The sequence below is a fragment of the Diabrotica undecimpunctata genome, chromosome 4, assembly GCF_040954645.1.
Source record: "Diabrotica undecimpunctata isolate CICGRU chromosome 4, icDiaUnde3, whole genome shotgun sequence".
Taxonomy (NCBI): domain Eukaryota; kingdom Metazoa; phylum Arthropoda; class Insecta; order Coleoptera; family Chrysomelidae; genus Diabrotica; species Diabrotica undecimpunctata.
In genome coordinates, this window is record NC_092806.1 from 127,745,871 (window position 1) to 127,771,303 (window position 25,433).

Genomic DNA, 25,433 nt, shown 5'->3' on the forward strand with positions numbered 1-25,433 from the left:
TTGTTGGTTTGGTAGTATATTAATAAATTAAATTTTTTGCTGATTTTGCAATTTGAAAATTGATAACATTTTGCTTTAACAGAATACTCTAAAATCAATATAAATAATAGATATGATATTTGGCCAAAATAGGACATTTGACTTTCTTGTTTGATGTTTTAATTATAATATACTACGAGAAATAAGTTGTGTATAGATAATTAAGGACTTTAATGTGATGGATAAAATGTTAAAGTAATTAATTTTGTTCTTTTCAGGCACTTCTTCATGTGGTAACTCTTTTGTAAAAGAACAAATGTCAACTGTCAATAAATCTGAAAGTATTAGATATGGTAAGTAGATGTACATACATATTTTAACTATTTTTTAAATGTTCCTTCTTTGTTACACTTCATCTACATATATTACACTTTTCATAGCTGTTTCACATCTGTTTAAGTTTGTGTTCTTATTTTCTCTGTTTCCAATATTTTTCCTAAAGCCCTCTATTCGCCTTCTTGATATATTATTTTTGAATTCTTTGTCTAAATAATACTCACCAATATTGTGAGTGAGTATTGTGAGTTTTGTCTACACATTTTAACAGTTTTTATTTTGGATTTCCAGGTAATGGGAATTCACCATCATTTGTAATAACACCTTCAGTTGAGAATGGGGAAAACCAAATGACATTTTCGGTCCTTCAGGAGGACAGCCATTCACCCAAAAACATCCGTAAAGAAGATAGCGATGATAGCGTCCCTGACAAGGATTATGTACCTTTGGACGAAAGCAGCGATAACTCTGGGGTTATTTCCCATAATAATCAATTCAGCTTAGTACCTTATTCTGACTCTGATACTGAGCATGAAGATATGGTAGGTGTTAATGGTGAACCTAATAATGATAAGAAAAGGAAGTGTTCATACACAAGAGCTACAATAAAATACAAGAGAAATAGAGGATTGGAATATACCAATCAAAAAGGAAAAATAGTTCAAGCAAGAAATGTAAAACCTTTGCAACCATGTAGAAAAAAATGTGCCAACAAAATTAATTTTGAAGAACAACAGCAAATATTTAAAGAATACTGGAATCTTGGAGATTATAACAAAAGAGTATTATTTTTGGCCCAATTGATCTTTCAAGCTCCTAAAAAGACTGTTCGGATTAGAAACAGTGGGCAAGCTCCTAAACCAAGAAGCATGAACTTTATTTATTATATAAAACTTCGTGGAGTTTTACTTGAAATTTGCAAGGAATGTTTTAAGAAAACATTTTGTGAGAGCGACAAATTCCTACGCACAGTTATACAAAAATCAGTTGTAGGAATATCCGGTGTAACAAGTAATGACCAAAGGGGTTCTAGTACACCACCTTCAAAAGTTTCAGAAGAAAGAAACAAATTAATACTTGACCACATAAATAGTTACCCTGCATACGAATCCCACTACTCACGACGACATACAAGTAAAAAATATCTTCCCTTAGGTCTAAATTTAACACTAATTTTTCAAATGTATAAAGAAAAAGTTTCTCAGCCTGTTTCCAGATCACATTTTACCAAAATTTTTGAAAGCACAGGTATGAAATTTAAGAAGCCGTCCCTAGACACATGTAATACATGCGATACTTTACATATGAAAATAAAATTAGCAGATACCAGTGAAAACGAAATGTTGGAGCAACAACTTCACATTCATCAGGCAGAAGCTGACTTTGCTTATGCAGAAAAATCAAAGGACAAAGCAAATTCAAATAACGAGAACATAACTGTGACTTTTGATCTACAACAGTGTCTACCAACACCTCATTTAACTACGAATGTTGTTTTTTATAAACGTCTACTATGGACGTTTAATCTAACAGTCTGTGGAGCCAAGGGTAAAACTACATGCTATATGTGGCACGAAGGCGAAGGAGGCCGTGGTGCAAACCAAATAGCCTCCTGCTTATCTGATTACCTTCTTTCTCTGTCACCTACAATCAAAACGGTGACACTTTACTCAGATACTTGCGGCGGCCAAAACAAAAACAGCCATATGGCAGCAATGTTTCTCTATGTTTCACAAATGAGACCATCATTGACAATACATCACAAATTTTTAGTTCCAGGCCATACGCACATGGAGTGTGATGTAATACATGCCCAAATTGAAAAAAAGAAGAAAACGGCTGCAAATAATCTACATGTTCCCAGAGACTGGTATAATTTGGTAAGAAATTGCGGCAAAAATTATACAATAAGGGTAAAAGTATTGCATCACAGCGACTTTTTGGACTTTTCAAAACTTTTAAAAGGACCACTTCAACTAAGACACTTTGATATAAATGGAGACAAATTTATCTGGCGCGATGTTAAATGGTTTTCATATGGCACTGACGAAGGCATAGTTAAGTACAAAACATCCCTAAAACAAGAACAGCCATTTAATTGCATTTCATTTTGCCGGAGGGGAAAATCGAAGGTCACATTACAACCCGAAAGGTGCTACAACGGACCCTTGAGCATAAGTGGAGAGAAAAAAAAAAAAGGGTTTATTAAGTATATTGCATTTAATAGATTCAGAATGCCATGCATTTTATGAAAATTTATCAGATGGCAACAATGTTAGTGATGTAGATTATGTTTGTGATTCGGATGATAGTGTTTAAATCATATTCTATACAAATTTAGCAAATACATAGTTAAAAAAACCTGTATTTTATTTACCCACTGACAGTACAAATGGGCATAAGTGTAGATAACAATAATGTGTTACCTGGTTTTATAATTCGGAAAAAAGGCATAAGTCACAAAAAAAAATAAAAAAAAAAAAAAATTCAAAAAGTACTATATTACACAAATATCACACAAGAATATTATTTAATAAATCATCCTTACTCTGGTTACAAAAGGTTTATATATATTATTATTTTGAAATATTTAGTGCTTGCATAGCTCATATTTTACTATTTTGCTAATATTGGCAAATACTAAAAATAGATGCCTGAGTGACTCATGCCCCTTTTCCTTTGAACCACAGATATATACTATAACCAACTAAAAGTATACAACATAACCTCGGAAAACATCAAAATTAAACGGAAGTTTAAGACCCGGAGGTATCCACCCCTATTTTTAATTTGTATTCGAAAACTATTCAAAAGGCACCACACAACCAAAAATCTCTGGTGTCGTTTTAAATGGAATCCTTATTAATAATTATATGATACGCAGAAGATACAGTATTAATAGCAGAAACTAGTAACGATTTATTAATAATTGTACTACAGGTGCGTTCCTCTTGGTCTCACTATAGCGTTGTGAAATTTTTTATATTCACGAAAAACCCAATCAATGTAAATTATCGTCGATAATAAAACAATTGAGCATTTATTAGAAAAATGAAATATGTTATGGTGCAGAAATATGTCATTCAGCAGCCATGGTGAAGAATTCAGGGAGTTCTCTCTCCACATTTCGGGGCTGTTTTGGCAAATTTTGTCACTGTGGCCTCGTAAAACTTCTAAAGAGTAATATTGGTTAACTGTCTGGTCTTGTGGTACCCATTCCGTGTGAACTACATCCCGTATATTGAAGAAAACAATCATCACCTTGAATTTTGACTTGCTCAACCTCGCTTATTTACTCTATTAGACTTTGAAGTCTTTAACTGCATTGATTGTGGCTTAATTTCAGGGCCATATTAAAAAATTTATGCTTCGTCACAAGTTTCGACCCATGACAAGAAATTTTAGTCGTTTTCAATGCATTCCAGGGTGTCCGAACATGTCTATTTTGCCATAAGGTGTTTAGGCAAATGTCTTTACCATGCATGTTCTGTTTTGCCGTTAGAAGTTTGGGCACCAGCCTACCACATACTGTCCTCATGTTTAGTTCCATATCCAAAGCTTAATATCCGCATATCACTTTTTGAACGTTCAGGTCACTTTTTGAAGTCCCTCTACTTCTTGAAAAAGATTTGTACCAATCATAAACTGTAATAGCTGTATAAGCAGTCATACCCTAAACTTCCTGCCAAGTTTTCTAGCTTCCCGAAGCAGACTTCTGAGATTTGTTTATCCAATTTTTTTTGTGAACGAGCAATTTTTCATATTCGTTATTTAATTGAGTTGCTTGCTACCCAAGGTCAAGTGATATATGTAAATCTAAACCACATCCTTTTCAGTCTTCGCGATACACAGAATAATTTATTAAAAACTTGTATTAAAGAGATAGCTAACATTTATTAAGTATGACATCTTACTTTAAACTACAAAGGTAAAATAGATTAAAAAAAACATGTAGGAAAACAAATACATCAAATTTTGTATTTTAATTGTGATCAGAGGCATTTATATCTCATTTTCATAATGAAACCAGCAGTTCTTATATAACAGTAAAATTTACTTATGTTATCAATGTGAAAATTATCTAACTTCCACATTACAAAAGATTTGCCGTTAACCAGTATTCATTCTATATATATTACTGATTCACTCACGATAGTGCTTCAGGAAGTGAGTACATTTTATCACATTCTTATCCGGATTTAACAATGGTTGAGTTTGTTTGTCTATATTGTAATCTCTACTATGAGTTAATTAAATATTTTTTTATTAAAAATATTTTTAAACCAGGTAATGGTAAATAATAAAATATTACTTATTTATAGAATAAATATTTTATTAAGTGATTGACTTTAATCTAAATTTTATTTATTTAATAACATTTTTTCAATTATTTAGATTTAAAAATGAAATTCGTATATCAGTCCGGTTCCGAGGCTGGATTTTGGAGTTTTTAACCTTTACCATTTTTGACGAGTATCGAGTGGTTAACCCGATGCCCCAACCCCCAACTTGGAGGACCAGGGTTTGATTTTGGAGCTTTCCTTCTCCTAGACGGTTTGCTTTCACTGCAGCTTAAGAGTATCGTCTGTCCTCTGCTTAGAAAATGCTTAGAGCAACAGAAATGGACTTCTGGCGCCGCTCGGCGGGAATCTCCAGACGCGACAGAATAACAAACGAGAGAGTCCGAGAAATCATGGGGGTTACACATAATATTGTTGATGACATCAAAACGACACAACTCAGATGGTACGGACACGTAAGGAGAATGCCGGAGAATAGAATACCAAGACAAATTCTTGAATGGCAACCAAGAGGTAGGCGAAGACCAGGAAGGCCTAGAAGAAGTTGGAGAGAAGGAGTTGATAAAGAAATCAGAGAAAGAGAACTGGAAGACGATCTATGGAACGATAGAATGAGATGGAGATTGGAAATCGGAAGACGTCGAAGAACGTTGTAAACCGAAATTATATATATAAAAATGAAATAACATAAAATATGAAAAAAAATCGGTTGCCTGTAAAGTCGGTTTTACGGGCGAAGATTTTACGTGACAACGTCTTTTTCTCGGTAGAATATTTATTGATATGAATATTATTAAATTGCACAATAGGAACAAGGAATTGAATGAAAATAAGAATTGCACAAATTTTAACTATAGAAATATATTTTGTTTACTAAAACATTGTACATGTAAACTTAAACTTAACTAATTTCTATTTGAGTGATTTTGTTGAGGATAGGACGATGATAGGAGAAATATGAAATGAAAGGAAGTGTTTCTGCTGTAATGTGTCTTGAACGCCAAGAACGCTCGAGAAAGACAGAGACACAAGCACGCACCGATTCAACGCGCCTAATTCTCTAGTGCTGCGCGCGCAGCGGACCGATCATGTTTGAGTGGGAGAGAGACGCAAGGCATTAACTTTTTCATGAATGACTCCGAGCCACAACCTAATTTAAGACGTTGTCACGTCAAAAATATCTAATTGAAAAAGAAACCAACAAAAAATATCGCTTTGTATAGTTTCCAGTGTTTTATTTATAAAATTTGTCATGGAAAAAAACAAGTCATTTTTGAAGAAAAACTACATCGGTATTTTTTTAGAAAACTGCTATTTTCAACACTAACTGTCAATATATTATTGTCAATTTATGGCGATGATTACCGCGCTTTGCCATTTTTCCATTTCTATGTTCGCTCATAACCATTAATTCCAACGGCAATTGCATCTTGGTATACAAAGCTGTAAAATACTTTTTATCTTCCGTGTTTGTATAAGAGATATTGAGATCATACGCGAAACAAGCAATAATCGTAAAATACTCGTGCGGTTTCTGTCTACGAAAACGAAACGAGAAACGCCCAATTATTTCTTAAATTGTAGTCCGAATTATATATAAAAAGATGTTTTAGTAGACGGTACAGTAGACCAGCGCGAAGCTTTATACTATGTTTCCTATATTTTTAAAATTTAAATATTTTTAAAATTGAACAATTGAATTGAACAAATAAATTTTATTATTTAAGTATTTAATATTCATATTTTAAACAAATTATATTATGTTCAAATAATTCAATGGATTTAAACGGATATTTATGACGTTTAAATTTTGACAATCGTTAGAATCGAATCTTTTATTGACAAACATTCCTTTAATTTTTTACTTCTTATTTATAATGTTTGTATTTTGTTAGTTATTTTTCATGCATATCAGAAAAATGTTAAATCTGGCGACGCTGCATCAAATTTCAAATCTCCATATTGCAAAATAGGTCTATCCCTGTTTTTGTATAATTCAGACCATCCATTTAATAGATAATTAGGCGTTTCAAGAGTTTTGATCCACTCTGTATATATTTACATCACTCATAAATTGTAGCGGCCGTAGCTTGGCAGCTAAGATACTGGCTTAAGCCAGGGCACACTGAAACAGGGTTAAAGATGCAAGTGGCGGTCCTTTCGGATTGTTCCGTCGCTTGAATCGCAGGCGAAAATGGCATACAATATTATTATTACTTCTACATTGATATTGGGAATGTCTATGATAAAATTCATGATCCGAATATTATAGCAATTCAAAATACCATCACAACTCATCACTCTATAAAGAGTGTTTAGGCTTGATGTTGTATTGCCATCGATGGTACGGTTCCGATTTTTTTCTTTTCGATGCTCATCTCTAGATGTGAGTGTCTTCAAACGCTATCGCCACAAGCGGTAATATGTTGAACTAACGCATGTCTGCATACAATACTGCTGCTACCGCATTCTGTTGGTCGAATGTTGAACTATTGGAACAGCAGACAAGGGCAGAACAGAAGTTTTGTTAAAAAAAAATAGTCTTCAGGGCATACCAGTGTGCCGCGGCACACTGGTTGGAAACTTCTGCTCTAATAAAAGAAACACTCAAAAGTTTATACTAATGTTCGAATAAAAAAGGAGACTGACGGACACAATTCATGTTTAAAAAACATTACGATAGGGATATGCTCTATCATTTGCTCTATGCAATATTGTAAATTTAGAAGCCTGAAAAACCTTGCATCTGAGTTCGCTAGTCACATTGGACAGGTTCATTAGTGAGAGAAGAAGTTAAAAGTGTACATGTAGAAAGGAAAAGAAATATCCAATGTATAAAACTCTTGTACGACACACTTTCACGATCGGTGTTTTGTAATGACATATTATTTAACAGTTTTATGGGGGTAGATTACAGAAAGAGGGTCGCTTTTCAATTCCATTAGAAGAAAAGTTAGGTAAAAAATCGAACAAATCGTATAAATGCAAGTTCTTATTAAATATTATTTTGTAGTTATTAAAATCAGTTGTAAGACATATTCTATAGACATACATTAAGCACTTATTGATATGCAGTCTCTTGTTAATTTAGTAAAAATAAAAAGGCAATAATATGATCTATAATAATTATGTTACAGTAAGGAAAAATATATGTTATTTAAATTAAAAAAAAAACGAGCGAAAATGCAAACCCTTAAGATTTTTCTACCAACATTTTTTACTAAAAAGTTGTGGTTTTTAGTTACTTATTCTACAAAATATTCCAATTATCATACCTGCACAAATACTTTACAGCACAAGTACAAAACAAATTGGCTGACAAAACTAGGTTAGGTGCCAGTGAATGTGCAATTTAGATTACTTATTGGCTGACGTCCATATCAGTTCCAATGACGCAGAATATGTTGAGCTAGTATCTAATAGATAATGGTTTCTTATATGTATGCAAAAATGTGTTTTATGATACAATTGCGCTCACTGTGAAAGAGGTAGACTACCTCTTTCACAGTGAGCGTAACATTCAGAGTGACACTCGTCTTTCCGAATGTTAGTATATGTTAAGAACATTTATTATTAACAATGTTTTATCATTTTTTTTGTTTTGGAGCACATTTGACACTAAGTTTTTACAAGGAAACGTTAAAAGTAGTTATCCAATTAATACCATTGTGTTTTGATATGTTTTATGCCGCTTTAAAGCTGGTAAACGCAGAAAAACAAACAAAATTGATGTATTTGTAAGAAAGCAATTAGGATCGGTGTACTGAGTACGCTTAACCATCCTTACACGAGACCTAAGAGGTCTATTGTGGCTCATCCTTAGGTTAAAGTTGTCCCTTTAGCCCAGCCTTTTTAACAAACTCTATTATGGCCTTAGGTAACACTTCTACACTCGCCCGCACAGCCGTGTGCGGGCGAGCATGGTCTTGCATGAAAAGGAAATTTTGTTCGAATGTGCGTGCCAAAAATACCATATGATAATATGGTTAATATGCCCCTAAACGTACGCCATCTTTGAGCTTCCTCCAAAATAAACTAATAGTAAAATTAAACTGCTCATTTTGTTCTCCTGAGAGTCGAAAGCCTAGTAGTGTCGACGCTATGCCTTCTCTGAAGTTTTGAGGCTATTTTTTTGATTTTATGACAAAACCAACTTTTTAGGTCCTCTGCTAATTATATTCTCACTTATTCTGGTTCTACGAACTCCTTTAAATTCCTTGTGTGCAAAACCAACTTCTTTCAGCCCTCTTCTAATTGTATTCTCACTTATTCTGATTCTACAAACTCCTTTAAATTTTTTGTTTGCAAGTTTCTTGTTTTAACTGCTTTTTGATTTACGAAACATGTTGACAATACAATGTTGACAGTCAGCGATATCAGACTATTTTATGATTCTTGGAATTTCATTCCCTTTATTCCAAAGGCAGATGCCGTTTTCAAGACAATTTGATTTTCTTTGTAGATAAAACTATTTTGGAATTTCCATCCTCTAGAGAACATGTTCTAAAATAGTTGGTTTCTTCATCGAAAAAATATCCTTGAAAATAAAATACTTCTATAGATAAGTTTCTTTTTTAGTGTTAAAAATGAAAAAGTCTTACGTAAATCATTCCAGTTTTTCCAGTCATTCAACTCTCTTCGATCTTATTAATAGAGAATTGAAGCCCGCTAGAGACTCACGCTAAAAGAAATTTTTGAAAGATCTTACTTATGTTCACGTTATTTATGATTACATCCGGCCATTTTCATTATATTTTATCATGGAATAATGAAGTTTGGGACTTGTTTTATCAACTTAGACTTGTGAGCAAGTAAAACGACTGTTGAATGCTTTTTAGGAACTTTTCTTCTCTATGCTTTACCATGAATAAAAGTTTTTATTTAAGTACTGCTTATATACTTATGTGCATAATTACATTAACAAGTAATGACTAGTACATCCATCCATCTATTCATCCATTTACTTTTCACATAAATAATTGAGACCAGAGTTCAAAATTCAGTAATGACAAAAACTTTGTCATTGGAAAGACAGACCACAGCAGCACTCTTTCAAGCTTCTAAGCTTTCATCAAGCTGCTTTTTTAAAATTCATTTTACAATAAAATTATTAAATAAATTTTAAGAATGAGAAGAAAAACGAATTGTTGATTGTTGATTTTGGATATTTTTTATTTGTAGTATATATTGCAAAAATTTAATTATATTAACAAAACAATTTACGTTTTTATACCAAGTTCAAGAATGGCTGAATAAGATATATTTAGTTAGTTCATACCTTTTTGAAGTAGCATTTCCAGTTCATAGAGACTAATATTGTGACAACTACTACTTCAGTACATAAAGAGAAAATATTTGCTGAAGAAAGGTCATTTACTACAGACAGAACATTGTCATTTGCTATCTTAGCATTCACGCACATTTCACGAAGCATTTTTGAGCCACCAGTTACCAAGAACAAGGTTTTTTCTGTTCTTTTACACAACTCGAAAAGTGTTTCTTGTCAATCACTAATCCACTATAATTTTTTAAATTTACTAACCTGCTAAATTCCCCAAGAGAAGCAGAAGAATGATCGGATTGAGGTTTAAATAAACATTGAATATAATGGAAAAACTTTAGTTTGGGAACAATTTTTCTAATAATAAATCCAAATGTCCAATTCTTCCGGAAGCAGATCTATGTCAGTTTATATTTCATTATTTTCAAAGGATATTCTTTTCCTTATTCTCTACTCTATTTGGAATACATTTCTCTCATTTCATCGTGATTTAGATTATTTCATACAATACAATTGGCAACTAGAGAGGAAGTGAAATCCTCTCGAATCCTTTGTCGAATTTCCAGTTCAATCAAATGCAATGCACGATCGAACCATTTTTATACAATAATTATTCTAAATCACAAACCAACCAATTAACAAAAATATATATTACAAATTATGTCTTATATAATTATGAGTTAAAATTCACTCGTATAAGTAAAAAATGAGGAATTTTCTGCCAAGAAATTATCTTATTTTACACTTAAAAAATGTTTACTTTTTTTGCCCCCTTGTTTGGCAAACCTAGCGGGCAACACGTGCACTAAATTTTAAAAAATCTTCAAATATTTTATTATTGATACAGCAATACGTGCAACTAAATGTGCCTTATCCATAAACGTAAAAGTATTGTATTAGCGTATTAAAATATTGCAAAATGTCGATTATATGGTGGAAATAATTTCAGATAGTTGGAGTTGGAAAGTCGATCAACTACCAGCTTATACGTGAAGAAAAGGCTGGATCCGGGAAGCAACCAAAATCATTCCCAGGGAGGTGTAGAAAAACTATCAACGAAGACGAAAAACATAGAAGAAAGGTACATTGCTCGTATTTTAATAATGAAATTCCCACTTTAGATAAAATTTCCGGTGAAGCGAAAGAAGATATTCTCGAAATAAGAAGATATTTTAAGAAGGAGAAGAAGAAAATTCTACGGGAATTAAGTTTTAGGTGGGAAAACAATCATTAATTGAAAAAGATGAAGAGGCGAAATTATTTACGAAAAATAATAAATTGCTACAATCAAAATAAATACTATTTGGAGGAAACGTGACAAACAAAGGTTTAACTTGAAAAGATATATCATTATAAAAATTTAATCTCCTCTCTCCAAGCATTTTTAGTTGACTATGTACTGGAATACAATTACCATCTGGAATAGGAAAAATACATATTTATTAACCATATCGATAATGCAGATGGATTTTTTAATGAGAGTTTAATTCACATATTTCCGTTCCCACCGGTGATAACCATGAAAACATGTTATTGACAAAAGGACAAAAAAACACGGAATTTCTACGGAAAGTAATTTTAGAAGTACCGGAATTTTTTTGCACGTTTTTCTATATTTTATACCGTAGTTCCTCAGTTTAGATAGAAGTTTATGAGAAACAAATGTGTCATGTGTTATTTTAAAAAATGTTGTTTAACTAGTAACAAAATATGTTTTAATATTTGTGGTCATCACATAATACAAATAGACTGAGGGCTGCAATACAGGTTCCTGCATCTATTTCTAATGGCCTTCCCATTGGTCATTTAAACCAATAAACACGACCCATTAAAAAAATATGAAGGAACTTCTTTTCGTCAGTTTTTGCTGTCGCACTGGGAGAAAGGACCTGTACTACAACAGTCAGACTATTTGTATTATATGTCTACGGTGGTAAAACTGTTAATGTAATAAAAACAGGTTAAGTAAATTAGGAATTGATGTTTAGTAATCTGCACCTAATGCTTTAGAAATTTTGTCAACTTAAAATGAATTTTTATTAAAAATATAATAGTATTGTCTATTACCCGTATTTCGAGTTATGATTATTCTAATTGAAAATAATTATTGTTGCAGTCGCTACTAATGTCACACTCTAACACCCCAGCCAGCGCGTCAGCCGGCCCGCCGCCCCCCTCGTCGTCAGTCGCGTCAGTAGCTGCTGCCGCCGCAGCTGCGGCTGCTCAACACCCATCAGCCAGTGCCCTTGGCGCCTACCCCGTACCCCCACCACCCTCATTAATGGCTCCCCACGTACCGCTCGCCAGTCACCATCCGCATCTAGCTGCAACTCATGCCTTGTATCACCACACGGCCCCATTCACAGAAATGCTGTGGAAAAGTAGTCCGAGAACACATTCTGCTTATGGAGTACCTACCCATATGCTAGCGGCTGCTCAACAGAGCGGTCATTCTGCCGGTCAAGTTACGTCTCCTGAAGAAATGCTTGCGGAAAGGGCCCTCGCTTTACAAGATAGAGAAAGGATGTACAGGGAAAGGCAAAACCAGGAGTTGGAAAAACAGAAGGAAAAGGAAAGGATAGAAAGGGACAAACAGGAGAGGGAAAAACATGAGCGAGACAGGCAGGAAAGGGAGAAAGAATTAGAAAAAGAACGACAAGAACAGGCTTTGCACAACCATTTTGAAAAGTCTCTAAGAGCAGCTCAGCCAAAGGTAAGTTAAATAATTATTATATAATTTACGCCCTAAAATAAACTAAAAAATCTAAAATACAAACATTAAATTTTGTTCTTTTATTCACAATACCTCTGCTATGAGAAAAACATATTAAATAGATAACTATATTCCCTGTAATGTCACATTTGTATTTTATTTTTTTATGATGTTCACTTATTTGCTACTTTTGAAGTATAATGATATAACTATATTCCCTGTAATGTCACATTTGTATTTTATTTTTTTATGATGTTCACTTATTTGCTACTTTTGAAGTATAATGATATAACTATATTCCCTGTAATGTCACATTTGTATTTTATTTTTTTATGATGTTCACTTATTTGCTACTTTTGAAGTATAATGATACATATTTTAACTGATTATAACTATTAATTTAATAAAACAATAAGAAAGTAAGGAATCAGAATAAGTTTATTATATCTTTCACAGAGAGAGCCTTGGAATCCTATAACGGGTAGACCTACTCAACCTAGGACATCCAGTATGTCTGAAGACGATAGAAAGCGTGTTGAGGAGATGCACCACCGAGAACAGCAACAGAGGCATATGTCTGTTAGGGATAACCGTGATCATAGGTCATATTATGCTCCCGTAAGTACCAACAGAATTAATAGTAATTTGAAAATAAATATATATGTGATTACATTTATTCAGACAAATAGTAATTAACAGGTTTTGTAAAATTGTAAATACATATATGTATTCTAAATGAACTCTGGTTAGGAAGTTATTTCAATATGAAATGAACTAATAAAATATGTCTACTATTATGCTGTATACTTGGGTTATTTTTAAAGAAAATTTCAATAAAAATAATTGTTACAGGTTCAAAGGACGACGACCAGTATACCACCTCCTCCCCCTGCGCATCGAAGCGTTCCGTCTAAATCTAGCATAGAAAAAGTCCCCGCCATATCAGTACATCAAACCATGCCTAAAACTGAGCTAAATATTTATGGATATCACCCATCCCTTCACTCACAAAATACCTTTTTTGAACCAAAGATAAAATCTGAAATGCACAAAACACAGACAGGAGGTTTGGTTGTTACCAAAACTGGTCAATTAGACAGAGATGGTACAGCAATGGTTAGCGAATTAAAAAATTCTGTGATTGTCAAACATGAAGCAAAGAATCCCCATCACCTAGAAAGCAGGGTATCACTTGCTCATTCTCCTAGTCCCAAATTGAGGAATGAGATGTTAGGACATTATCAGTGTCCTACAGGACAAAAAAGTATTTACGAATACAGAAGTCCAAATCAGTCACCACACTTATCTTCTCATACATCTAGTCCTCATCATCATGTTGAAGCGCAAAATCTGGGAAAGGCAGCCAGTCACCACAGGCCTACCAGTAGTCATGTCTCAAGCCCACATCATCAAAGACAAAGTCCGCACCAGCATCCGCATAGTCAACCTCATCAAAATCCTGAGATGAGGTACCGTGCAGGATCTGAAAATCAAGCAATGCTGTACCAAACATCTGGTAAGATTTTATCTCATACGTTTTCGTTTTTTGTTTCTGCTGATTAAATTAAATGATTGAAACAATTGAGTACTTTTGTATGCGATAACAATGATTTTTCCTTTCTAATTGGTTTCAAATGTATCTACCATTTTTTTTTTATTAATTATATAATTATTAAGAGTGTACCAAAATTGAAAATTCTTTATTTGAGATTTTAGTCTCTAGAGGAAAAATTGTGTTCAAATATTTTTTCCAAAATAGGAATTTCAAAAGAATTTCTAACTGAAATTGTAGTTATTTCCCAATTCAAGGAAGATAACACAATAATCATAACAACCTAAGGAGTTAAAGAATTTTACAAATGTCATCGTAAATTGTACGAATGACATAGTATTACATCTGATGGTAAGATAATAAGTGGGAAAAGACGTGGAACGTTTTTGCAGTTGGACACTTCAATGTTCTGAATCTTATAAATCTTTTAATTTTGGTCGCCTATTCCACCTTTATCTTCGAGTCAGACATAAAAATATATTTTTTTTTTCATGATATTGATTCAGTCTTTTTTTTTTGATTCCTTAGATTAAAGGAATGTAGAAAATACATAATAACATTTACCTATCATTTTATAAAACTAATTGTACAATGTATCATTTCAGCAAAAGCTAGTTACCCATTTACGACGGCAGGCTACACTATGATCTCCTCTGCAACACCTACTGTTGCAAACTCAAAACCGAAAGTTAGCAGTCCTGCACCTCATCAAATTTTCGGAAAACCTCCTATAGGTGGCAGTTCCTCAATGATACCAGTAACGCGACCATCACACGAGAACACTTCTCCAATATCGTTGACTGCTAAACCACCACTATCTTCATCCATTTCACCTTCACCTTATCAACAGGTAAATAACTCACTTATTCCATACTAATAATAGCGAATATAATACATTGAAAATAATATAAAATATATTGTAATTTACAATTAAATGTTACAGGTATCACAATATCATCCACTTCATAACCAGCCGCCTGCTGTTATGAACTGTCCACCACCTCCTGCTCATAGTAGGACACCTATAACCACATCTGGTGTTGTGGATCGATTTGATAGATCTACACCGGGCTATGTACCTGCTGGACTTTCAGTAAAATTAGTTGGACCAGGAACGTCACCACCTACTGCTACATCGGCACCTTTACAAATATCTAGAACACATCCACAATTTCAACCTAATATGGTCGGCATTTCTCAGGTATAGTTTATTATATTTATGTATTAGTGGTAACGAGTGAAAAATTTTATGTTTTTGATGCGAAGCTTCTATACTACCATTGTATTTCTTTTTCGCCATAGTAAAATAATGAGGCGAGCGTCTTGAATGTAGCGCCACGACACGGCATCGCGGAAGTATCGCCACGAAATAGCGTACTAAATTTCGTAGCTCTATTTCTACTACAGAAGCGCCTTTGTAAGTAAATATTTGGAAGAGTCCATTTACTCGACGAGGAGAGTCCGTTATACAAAATTTAAACTTTCTTATAAAAAAATGTTATTAAAATCTATAACAAGGATATTACCAACAGCAGTTTTATGTAATTCTTAAATTTCAGTGATTTATACATATATCTAAAAAAAAGTAACAAACAAGAACAAAAAAACATCTTTAAACATAAATATAACATTCTGTGGCTGATGGACTTGTTTCCGTGCCATATCTTACACACACAAACAGCAAGTATGAAGCTTCGCGCTAGTCTACAATACCGCCTACTGTACAACTTTTTCTAATTAGAACTGTATATTTCAGGTGCAGACTCAACCTCTAGACTTAGGTGTTAGTTCAAGTAAAATGGAAAACTATCAGGCAGTTTCGCCAAAACGAAAATCAAGTACGCCACTGAGCATACCAGGTGATCTAGGAAATCCAGTCTGCCTAGATGTAAAGAAGCGGAAGATCGAGTTGGGACCTAGTGTATCACCAATGGGAACAAGTCTCTCACCGATGGGTACCAGCGCGTCTCCACCCACATTGAATATATTTAGTAATTCTTCTATTCAACCACAATTATCAAGAGTTACTGAGCCCAGTCCGCTAATAGCTAGTGCTGCTACAACTATTACGACTGTGGTAAATACTGCGGCGTACAGGACACCACCGACTACAATGATATCACAAACACCTACAGTACTACCTGAAAATCTACCGGATGTTAGTGTAACAGCAGTTACAATTGAACCTCCGCGACCAATTTCTATAGGTGATCAAAGTCCAAAACCACCTACACCAACTGTCCCAGCGAGCAATAGTCCGGCGCCAGTTAGTACAGCTTCAACCCCGACACCTCCTACTAGTGTAACACCAGGACCGATTGACGAACAACCAGGTACGCCGGTTAAAGTTAACCCAAGTGTGATCGACTCTGAAAAGTCAAATAGTCCTGGACCAATCAAAAGTTCATCTAGCGGTAGTTACCCAGTGAGACACTTGAAGAAAGCATGGTTACAGAGGCACACTGGTGAAGATGCCGAAGATACAACGGGCGTTGTCGGATCTGGCAGTTGTGTAACATTACCATTAAATATAAAAACAACAACACCACCTCCTGCACCCGTTAGAGAAAATCCAGTTAACTCAATACATTCGATAGGTACAATGGCAGTAAACAGTATAAGTAAACCTAAACACTTTTCCAACAAAAATGCTAACAGAAAAGTTACTAAAGAAACCACAGTTAATGGCGATACAAAAAACGACGATTCATCAAGTAGTGATCAAGACAGAGGCAGAAAGTCGCCACCAAAAAGGAAACCTCCCAAAGTCAAGCGAAAAAAAGGCGGGGGGTCCGCAGTGAAGAAAGCCGTCGACGAAAAGAAGAGGAAAAGCGGACCCCAAGCGACGCCGACGGCGCCCAGCGAAAGCGGAAGCGACAGCGAAAAAGAAAGCGGGAGCGACAAAGACTCAGACTCAGGAGCGAGCGGATCAGCGCTCGCCAAAAAGTCAGTAAACTTGGTGGGAAAAGAGCAACGAAAACGTGGTAGAAAACCAAAGGGGTCAAAAAACGATAAAAGCGAGGAGCCACGACCGAAGAAAATCAAAGAAGAAGATATTCAGCCCCAGCGTGACCCCTTTCGCAAACCACCAGTGGGGCAGTTAAAGAAGACTGGGGAGAGTTTTTTGCAAGATGGTCCGTGTTTCGAGGTTGCACCGAAATTAGCCAAATGCCGAGAATGTAGATGGACTCCCAATCAACGTTCTAAGAATATGGCCAACATATTTTGCCGATTTTATGCATTTAGACGATTGAGGTACACTAAGAGCGGACAACTTGCCATTGCAGGATTCTCTGATCCACACAAAGATGCTTTAGAGGTAAGCATATTAATTAATTATTTTTTAATAAATAAGTTCAAAAAAAGCACTTCAGGACAAAAATTTTACATTCCAACTGTTATGTAACAGATATGAAATATTTATTTTAAGATTATTGATACCTCCTTGATACTGCTGGTATAAACAAGCTGTCATTGAAATTAATATGCTTATGGTGACTATATCCTCTGGACTGTTTCGTCACTTCTTCTAGTGGATGTAAAACTTTTGTTTACATCCTTTAGCTACTCTTCAATTTCATTTGCTGTCTACACTTCCGGGGCGTCGATAGAGAAAACTAGGCTAATAGTACAGCCTAAAAGTCTAAAAATCGTTCCAGCACGTAGAAAGCGGAATTCCACATAGTTTTTTACACCTAGGATTTTTTTTTTAATTTTCACTCAAGAAATGTCAGCATGAGGCTATATTTTTCGAATTTGATCACTCGCCGTCACACTTCTTTTGAAACAAACAACGATATTTCTGTTGTCAATTAATTTGTCCAAACGCTATGCAAAATTTTATACATTTCGTACTAAGTTGACAGTTTGGGCAACAAATGGCACATGTCTTGTCCTGCTAATAAGTTTATCCCACACACACAACATACAACTTTAATTTGAATTTTGAATTGCTTGCAGCTGAGCAGACACACAGCTGACACAGCCACCTAAATTAAGTACATACATTAAACTTTTATTTATTTATAGAGAGAGCTTTATAAAATTATTACATATGGATTAGCTGTATTATATTACATACCTGCCAATATAATATTATTCCTGTGGAGGATACATTGAATAGCAAATATGTAATATCGAAAGTTATATGTGGATATAAAAATATCGAAACAATTTTAAAATATATTGATATATTTAATGTATCGATACAAAATCACAGTTATGCAACAATTTGTTAATATTTACAATAAAGTAACTAATTAAATTAATTTTAAACATAATAGTACATTTCTGAACAAATTACTTCACACAAATAATAATTATTACAATCCTTTTAAACTACTTTGTTAGGAATTTTATTTTGTTTTGCAAACTTTCCGATAACTAGCATTTTTATATTTGTCTTTGATATGTTTTTAACTTATTCCAATTGTTCAAATTTCATTTTTATATTCATATTTAATGTAAAATTAACCCGATCTTGTTCTAATTCGGCCAAGCGTGGTTGTAATGTGCAACCGCTATGGCAATCTGTCAGTTGTTGTAGAATAAATGTTTAACATTATTTTACATTTTGCTTCAAGATAAGTTCTTAATCAGCATATATACAATCCATTAAAATCGAAGTAGGTTCTTACACATGATACCTGTCATCAATGACTAACATAGGTCAGATTGAATGTTTGGAACCAATAATTTTTACACCATTTCCCAAATAATACAGATTTCATTACCGATAATAGTCTAAAAATAAGATGTTTTTTTTTTATTGATACTATACTGCAATCTGTGTGTAAAATTTGTGTGACATTTTTCTTTAGTTCTATTTTGTTTCAAATAGTACATAATATGAACCATATTATAGTTTAAAATTATTTCGCTCTAAGAAATTTTCAACATAAATAAAAGTATAGCGTCAGCAGCATATATAAACTAATTATCCTAGTACAAATTCAATGATGTTTTTAAGTATTTGCTACTCTTGAAGTACATTGACGAAAAATCACAACTGAGCACACAACCTATTACAAAATTGTATATATTGTAGTCTCAGCTTTGTTAAATCTTCATTTTTCATTTTCAGGAGGATGTCAGGCTGTGGCTCCCCAATGCAGATAATGCGCCAGCAGATCTAGATCTAGAAACGTCCAGGTTCTTATTAAAACAAGTTGGTGATCATTTTTGTGATTTGTTAGTACAAGAAAAAGAAGCTCATTCAGAGCATTTGGCTGATGGTAAGTCTCTATTAATATGTATAACTAAAATTAATATTGTTACAATGTATGTTAAAACATCGATTAATATTTTATTTATTACTCTCGTCGACCTTGTATATATTATCAAAACTGATCTTGAGAAATTAATAATTGATTGGTATATTGGTATGGGATCATGTGCACTTCCAATTATTCTTCTGAATCCATTGTAAACAGCTGCCAATCAATGTCGTATCCACACACTAGTTTTTTATTTGTTTTATCAGGATTTGTTGAATTAGTGATCCACAGAAATGTTTTCTATTTAAAACCTTCGTCATGAAAGCTTTTGTTTTGTGCATTAGTATTTTAATGCATTGCAAAGCCTGTTTCAGCAAATTGTTTCTGTCCTAAGTATCTCCATATTCTTACTGACATTGGAAGGATCAGTTAAACCTTATTTTCATACTAATTACCAAGAGAAGCGTAAACAACTTGAATTAATTTCTGACATGTACATACCAGGTTAGTCGTTTTCTTCTATATCATCATCATCATCATTGAGACCCTTCATTCGCTTATCGCGGTGAATCAGTCCGCATTTTTCTTGTATATTGCCAAAGTTTGTTGTATGAATTCACTTTCGTTACAATTTTCTTCTCTTACTCATTTCAATCTGTGCATAGGTCCTTCCAGTTTCTCTCTTTCAGGATTTTGATATCTCGCATGACCTAGCCCTCTCATCTCACTCTAGGTCGCCCCCTCAGTCTTTCTGGCTTCTATCTGGTGACTTTCTTAATCAGTAGGTCGTTTTTTCTTCTCTCTATGTGTCCCAGCCATTTCAATCTCTGTTTTTTTTTGTAGTAACTACTTGACATAACAATCATCCACACATAACCGGTGTGAGGTTGTGAGTTCCTACTTATATCTGAGATCATTGATTACAAACACAGGGTCACTGGAGGAAGAAATAAAACGTCGATGTGATCTAGCAAAAGTCGCCGTAGGAAGTATGGCAAAAAAATGGAAGACTGTCAAATTTCAGGAACTCTAAAAATGATATTGATCAACTGTTTAATATTCCCAATACGGATGTGAATCTTGAATCCTAAGACAAGCGAAAAGAAGAAAGATAGACGCCACTGAAATATTCTGTTGGAGAAGAATTTTACGAATTCCGTGGAATGACCACAGGATAAATAGTATATCTGCAACAATTAAAATACATTAGATATGTTATCAATGTAAACACAGAAATACTTACTATCCAAGGAAAGAGTAGAAAGTCAAAGATCATGAAGAAGACCCTCAATAAGATGGATGGACCAAATTACAGGAATATGCAAAAGAACTATGCATGAATTAAAAGAAATGTCCAGACAGAGATCTTTGGAGACATACAATAAACGACATCAAGATGACTACTATACTCCCTACGGAGGGTCAGAACTGAGGAGATAGATGTGATATTACACTATTTCCTCAGACATATTGATTCTATTTTGTTTTCTATAAACGGTAAAATTACGACACAAAATAGCTTTAAATTATTTGTTTATAAAAAAACATATATTTTTTTAAATTGATACCTCAAATTTTGTATTTTTCTTTACAGATAAAACTGTAGCGTGGAAGAGAGTGGTGCAAGGTGTTCGAGAAATGTGCGATGTATGTGAAACGACGTTGTTCAATTTTCATTGGGCTTGCGGAAAATGTGGTTTCGTTGTGTGTATAGATTGTTATAAGGTAAGTTACATTTTATTTTTGAAATTTTTTACTAAACTTGTTTACACTGTGTGGCAGTAATTTCGTTATTTTATTACGTCGTTTAAGAACTTCATAAACACATTCTTTAACCAACTTTGCAAAGTCTAATATATTTTTTTTCATTTTTAACACTTACCATTTTACTGTATAATTACCCAAGTTCTTAATAAAAATTTTTTTTGGTTTTAAACAAGTTATAGTGAAATAGTCCCTTTTTTGTATATGACAGGTTAAAAAATATGTGATATCGTTTTAGGGTCGCAAACGGGGAACCGTTAAACTATGGGTAGAAGCAAATAAAGATCGTGATGAATACTCCTGGTTATTATGTACAAACCGACAAGTACATGAACAAGAAAAACTAATGCTAACTCAAATAATAGCTGGAGATTCTTTAATTAAATTAGGGAAGATGGTTCACGAGATGAGGGAATTGTGGGACATCGAGCAATTTTGTGAATGTCCAGCATCTAAAGAAGTCAAGAACAATAATCAACAGGTCAAGGAAGTCGTCAAGGCCCTATTAGGCTATTATAATGTTAATGGAGTGAAGAAAAAGATTAAAGAGGAACGTGGTAAGTAAATTTCATATAAAACATCAGCACATATACATAAAAAAACAATTTTTTTTATTTTTGTTAAGTCACTCCTCTATCAACTGAACTTTGTTATTACTTCCTTGGCCTAACTTCCTTATTAGGCACTCCCAGACATTTTTTATGGGGTTTATATCTGGTCAAGGTGCTCCATCCTCCATAAAGATCTTGCGGCCATTACCATTCGTTCATTTTGTGGAACCAATCTTGTCTTTTATACTGGTCCTGACGCATTTTTCTCTTTATAAAATAAAAACGTCCCATTCGTGTGCAACTCATTACAGACCAGATCATTACTGAGGTGGAGGAATTGTTTTTATTACACATCCCTTTTCATATTTTTCCCCTGGATGTATTCAAACAAATTGGATCATGTCATCCATAATTTGAAATGTTGCTTTATCATCAAAGCAAACCTGCTGATTTGAATAGAAGTTATAAAGTATGAAAACAAAATTATTTATATTACCTTACTTTTTGTCAATCATCAATAGTCCAGTCTTTATGTAAATTCGTCCAAGCTAAGCAAATCTTGAGCATTTGTGGTGTTAGTTTTGGCTTCTAAACAGGTCTACGATATTTGAACCCCATGCTTTATAAATTTCGACATACAGTGGCGTTTTATCTCTGTGGGTGACTCTTCTGTGTTTTACAGCCAAATTCTTTAAAATTCATTACCCTCTGAAAGCTTTCTGCCGCACTGATCGATCCGAAACCACGGAATAGGATGTTTCTCTTTTAAGTTTTTGACTCTACCTTCTCACGATTGAGATTGTCTTGCTATTACTCTTTGACTGTAGTCTGTAGACTGTAGTCAATATGTAGTATTTTCTAATAGAGCAGTAACAGAAAAGATTTGAAATAACAGAAAGATCTTTATATTTACCCATCTGAAAAAATTCCAATCGGAGATTAATCGTGTTTTTAGGATTAGAAATGAATGACTGCAAATTTTTCAAAAGTTTAACACGTAATTACTAATTTAAATAAAAATCTTAAAGTTGGAAAAATCAAGCTGGTGCACACACACTTTCTATTGCCATCTGTCAAGCTTTGACAATTTAATAAAAAATTCGTTAATTGTCATCACTAATTGTTATGCAACCCATTCAGCAGCCTTGTACCATTGTGAAGATACTTTTAGGGTGCTTGAAATTCAAAAAAACTGAAATTTCTAGGGTATCTAATAATTTGGACAGAGACTGTAGCTAAATTAGCTTTACATCTCTTTTAGATTTTTAGCTTTTTCTACTTAATTCGATTGCTACTTTGCTGTATACTTTCCAAGTTGTTTACAGCAATATTTCATCTCAGGATCCAAAATATATTTCCTGTAGCAGGTAGTATTGACTTAATAGTTCCATTCTCTGTAGAGTTATTCAATCTTATTTATTGCCTTTTTTATCTCGGTGGCTATCTTTAATTTGCTCATATGGATCGAGTTTTATGTTTATATGGTTTTTGACAACCTTCCATTTGCCATTTTTTATATATGCCCCAACCACCTAAATCATTGAGATTTTTTAGGCCTATTATGGTAGGTTCTTGATATAGCTCTTTTAGGTCCTTGTTTGTTTCTCCTCATACTTGATCCATTTTGTATTTTAGCCCCAGATATCGTTTTTAATAGTTATTTTTTTTAGATTCAGGTCCTGACCATGAAATCAAAAAAGAAGTCAGCAGCAGTGACGATGAAGGCAATTTCTCCACTCTAAGAGAACTACTCATCCGACCGTCTCACAAACCAAATGGCTCTCGGGCCGCCTCTCCTATAATTAAAAATGAATCTAAAAAGAAAATATCACCTTCAAAAGCGTCTGATCTGGTTGACGATGCTATAGCGAGCGTTATAGAGGACAGTGTAGCTCAAAATCCAGCCGAATCTAGAGAGCTGAAGCATTACATCAGGAGGTACCATTGGCAACAAAAAGGAAGGGGGCAGTTACCTATAAGGATAATGACCTTGACGGAGAGTAAATTGATGTATCCTAATACTCCACATAGTTGGTTGTGCGATGGAAAACTTTTGAGGTTGAGCGATCCTAGCTCTTTGGAGAATTACAAAATTTTTCAAGTAAGTAACATTTATCTTTTATTTTGCATTTATGTTTTTGTTATTATTTTTTACTTAGTCCCTGTAATTGATTAAATATTACTAAAGTATGAATTATTTCTTACAGGATCAGTGGGGACGTGGTCAACCCATAGTCGTTTCAGATGTAACGCGAACTTTCAATGCTGAGCTGTGGACTCCGGAATCCTTCGCTCGGGACTTCGGAGACGAGAAAAACGATCTAGTCAACTGCATGACAGGAAAAGTGTTGCCGAATCAAACGATGCGCAAATTCTGGGAAGGATTCGACCATTTCACCAAGCGTTTGAAAGATGATAGAGGCCAAGCGATGTTGCTCAAATTAAAAGACTGGCCACCAGGTGAAGATTTCGCAGAAGTGTTGCCTACAAGATTTGCAGATCTCATGAAAGTGCTACCTTTGTCGGAATATACACGTCGAACTGGGCGAATTAATCTAGCTAGCAGGTTTGTTTAAGTTTTGTATTGTAAATTACGCTTCCCACTTATCACATAGCTTGGTTTCAATTCCCTAAAACACGTCTTGAAACCAATTCAATCTTTGTGCTTTGTTCAATATTTTCTTCATGCGTTTTATTTCGAGTATTTTCGTTAACAAATTTTTTATTTCATTGTTTAAATTTCTAGTGAACCTCTGAAACCTCTGAACTGCATATCAAAACGTAAAGCTCTTTTAATTTTTAAATTGCTTAATTCCTGTTAATACATTAAGAAATGACAATATGCAATAAGAAAACAGCATGAGAAAATAATTTGTTTTGTTGCTTTATTTTTAACTGTAAATTTCTTTTCAGGTTACCGGACTGTTTCGTACGTCCTGACCTGGGTCCAAAGTTGTACATTGCTTATGGTTCACCTCTTCATCCAAGTAAAGGAACCACAAACCTCCATCTTGACATTTCCGATGCTGTCAACGTCATGATGCATGTAGGTATTCCCAAAGATGTTGATGCCGATGAGAATATTAAAGAAGTATTCCGCGCCATTGATGAGGCTGGTTGTGACATATTAACGCGAAGACGCGTTAGAGATAAAGGAGGATTACCTGGCGCACTCTGGCACATTTATAATGCTCGAGACGCTGATAAGATACGGGATTTGCTAAATAAGGTGGTGATTGAAAAAGGAGGACGACTAGAACCAAACAATGATCCAATTCACGATCAAAGTTGGTACTTGGACGGACCGCTGAGGGAAAGGCTGTATAAGGAATACGGCGTGGAAGGTTATGCCATTGTACAATGTAAAGGCGACGCTGTGTTTATTCCAGCAGGAGCACCGCATCAAGTTCGGAACTTACACAATTGTATTAAGGTAAATACTTTTTTTGTTTTATTTTTTTAAGTGATAAAATTATGGAACGCCGAAAAGTATAAATTACTACAAATGTACAGTGAGTTAGTTAGTATAAGCGCAAAAAATGGCAATTATGATCAGGTTGCAGTCGGTTACGCGAGTAACGTATTTTTATCTAACGAAACCGGACTTCTTCCACTGGCGAAAAGATTGAAAGCTCAGTATTCATTCAGTATGTGCATAGTGTTAGTTACTGCTAAGTGTTAATTAGTTAAAATTATTAATTATTAATTAAAAAACACCTCCATTCCTGTAAACTTAAAGA

General features: G+C 34.1%; 1 protein-coding gene across 1 annotated transcript in view; it reads left to right on the forward strand.

Moving 5' to 3' along the window:
• Window positions 1-25,433, forward strand: part of Kdm3 (Lysine demethylase 3) — a 72,226-nt gene that overhangs the window by 43,193 nt on the left and 3,600 nt on the right. Inside the window, exons 5-17 of the mRNA XM_072528581.1 lie at window positions 10,847-10,978; window positions 12,014-12,610; window positions 13,067-13,228; window positions 13,463-14,126; window positions 14,768-15,012; window positions 15,106-15,363; window positions 15,919-17,481; window positions 19,246-19,396; window positions 20,973-21,103; window positions 21,381-21,699; window positions 23,364-23,794; window positions 23,901-24,259; window positions 24,607-25,126. Coding sequence (XP_072384682.1) covers window positions 10,847-10,978; window positions 12,014-12,610; window positions 13,067-13,228; window positions 13,463-14,126; window positions 14,768-15,012; window positions 15,106-15,363; window positions 15,919-17,481; window positions 19,246-19,396; window positions 20,973-21,103; window positions 21,381-21,699; window positions 23,364-23,794; window positions 23,901-24,259; window positions 24,607-25,126 — 5,532 coding nt within the window. The remainder of the gene's footprint in view (window positions 1-10,846; window positions 10,979-12,013; window positions 12,611-13,066; window positions 13,229-13,462; window positions 14,127-14,767; window positions 15,013-15,105; window positions 15,364-15,918; window positions 17,482-19,245; window positions 19,397-20,972; window positions 21,104-21,380; window positions 21,700-23,363; window positions 23,795-23,900; window positions 24,260-24,606; window positions 25,127-25,433) is intronic.